The sequence below is a fragment of the Blennius ocellaris genome (genome assembly GCF_963422515.1).
Source record: "Blennius ocellaris genome assembly, chromosome: 9".
Taxonomy (NCBI): domain Eukaryota; kingdom Metazoa; phylum Chordata; class Actinopteri; order Blenniiformes; family Blenniidae; genus Blennius; species Blennius ocellaris.
This window is the reverse complement of record NC_137658.1, coordinates 8,558,440-8,559,926: the sequence shown is the minus strand read 5'-3', so window position 1 is coordinate 8,559,926 and position 1,487 is coordinate 8,558,440. Positions and strand designations below refer to the sequence as shown.

General features: G+C 53.1%; 1 protein-coding gene across 1 annotated transcript; it reads right to left on the bottom strand.

Annotated features, from left to right (window-relative positions):
• On the bottom strand, positions 1-844 carry smim32 (small integral membrane protein 32; the record flags this gene model as incomplete). The annotated part of the gene is made up of 2 exons (XM_080502550.1): positions 715-844; positions 1-366 (listed from the first exon to the last, which is right to left on the bottom strand). The coding sequence occupies exons 1-2, from the start codon at positions 775-777 to the stop codon at positions 1-3; spliced, it is 429 nt and encodes a 142-aa protein (XP_080358676.1). The 5' UTR covers positions 778-844.
• Positions 845-1,487: the final 643 nt, after the last annotated feature.

Genomic DNA, 1,487 nt, shown 5'->3' with positions numbered 1-1,487 from the left:
CTACTTGTAGGAGGTCCGAGCCTCCCTCAGTGACCTGTCATATGGCATGGAGGCGAAGAAAGAGTTCCGGAGCTGGCAGTTGATGAAGAACACAATGAGCAGCACCAACAGAAACAGCAGCAGGCACATGACTATGTAGGTGATCAGGTCCGGCTTGTGGAGCTCGCCCTCCCGGAGCCCCGCGCCTCCTCTCCCCGCGGTGGGTCTCAGCAGGGCGGCCACGCTCACCGAGCCGCCGTGGGAGGCGTTCAGAGAGGAGGGGGCGTGAGTGGTGGACCCGGCCATGAGCACCAGGTCGAAGTCCGGGCTGTCGGTGGAGTTGAGGAGGATCTGCCTCAGCATGGTGCTCCGTGATGGGCTCACCCGCTGCGTCGGGAAGAAAACCCACGCAGGTTAATGTGGAGTCTGCTGACCATGTGTTCCTTGTACATGCAAGACATAAACAGCAACGACAAAACAAAAGGACAAACGAAAGCGGTGTGGTACATTTGGTGCGATATTTGGATTATAGTTCTGGTAATCCAGCTCTGCCTTTGGGAGCATTCAAAATGCCTTGATGTCTGACAAGGTCACTGATACATAATGTTCACTCTCTACCCACGGGTCCACGGACGCTCATGCCTTAACAAACACCACAAAGTAGACTTTGTACAATATTCTGTTTTCTTTAAAATATGCCACAGATTATTTTATACTCCCAACTGTGTTACTTACTTTGGCGTGAGCTGCGAAGAGTTCCGCAGGTGAGCTGAAAGAGACTAAGTCTGGGTTCCGCATTCCTCGTCGTCCCCGACTCAAAGTCTGCTCCAGCGCCGCCGAGGGCACAGCGTCAAACAGCTTCAAATCCGCCTCGACAAACCATATGTCACTAAGAGGGAAACTAACGTGGCGGCAGCCTTCTCATCCACAAAAATATCCAGGCTAAAGGAAAGGGTTACATTACCAGTCCCCACTTGTTGGATTTCCAGTCCAAATGCTCCTGCCACGCGGTTGGCTGGGCTCTGAGTGTGTTTTCATAGGCTACTGTAGCGATATCCTGGTGACTCTTAAGGTTTGGCAGGGGTGAAGTTCACCGACGGAACGCTGCTGCGCACACATGTTTTGTGCGTAAAGTGCGCTGCGCAAGACGGTCGCCTGCGCGCGGCGCGTCCAGAGCGCAATGAAATCGGAGGTGTCTCGGTTTGATTGTCCCTTTTATCCAGTGAAAGATCAATACCACATGGTGAACCGCTATGGCCGCCAGTCTGCCCTCGCGGGTTTATCGATCCGATGCCAATAAAATTAAAGAAAAAGGAGGGATTGATGAGTGAGAAAACGCAGCAGAACACCAGGTCCTGAACGTGCGCGCGTCGTCCCTTCTCTCTGTGTGGCATGTGTGCGGTAGAGGCGAGAGAGAGAGAGAGAGAGAGAGAGAGAGAGAGAGAGAGAGAGAGAGAGAGAGAGAGAGAGAGAGAGAGAGAGAGAGAGAGAGCGGGGTGTAATTAAGA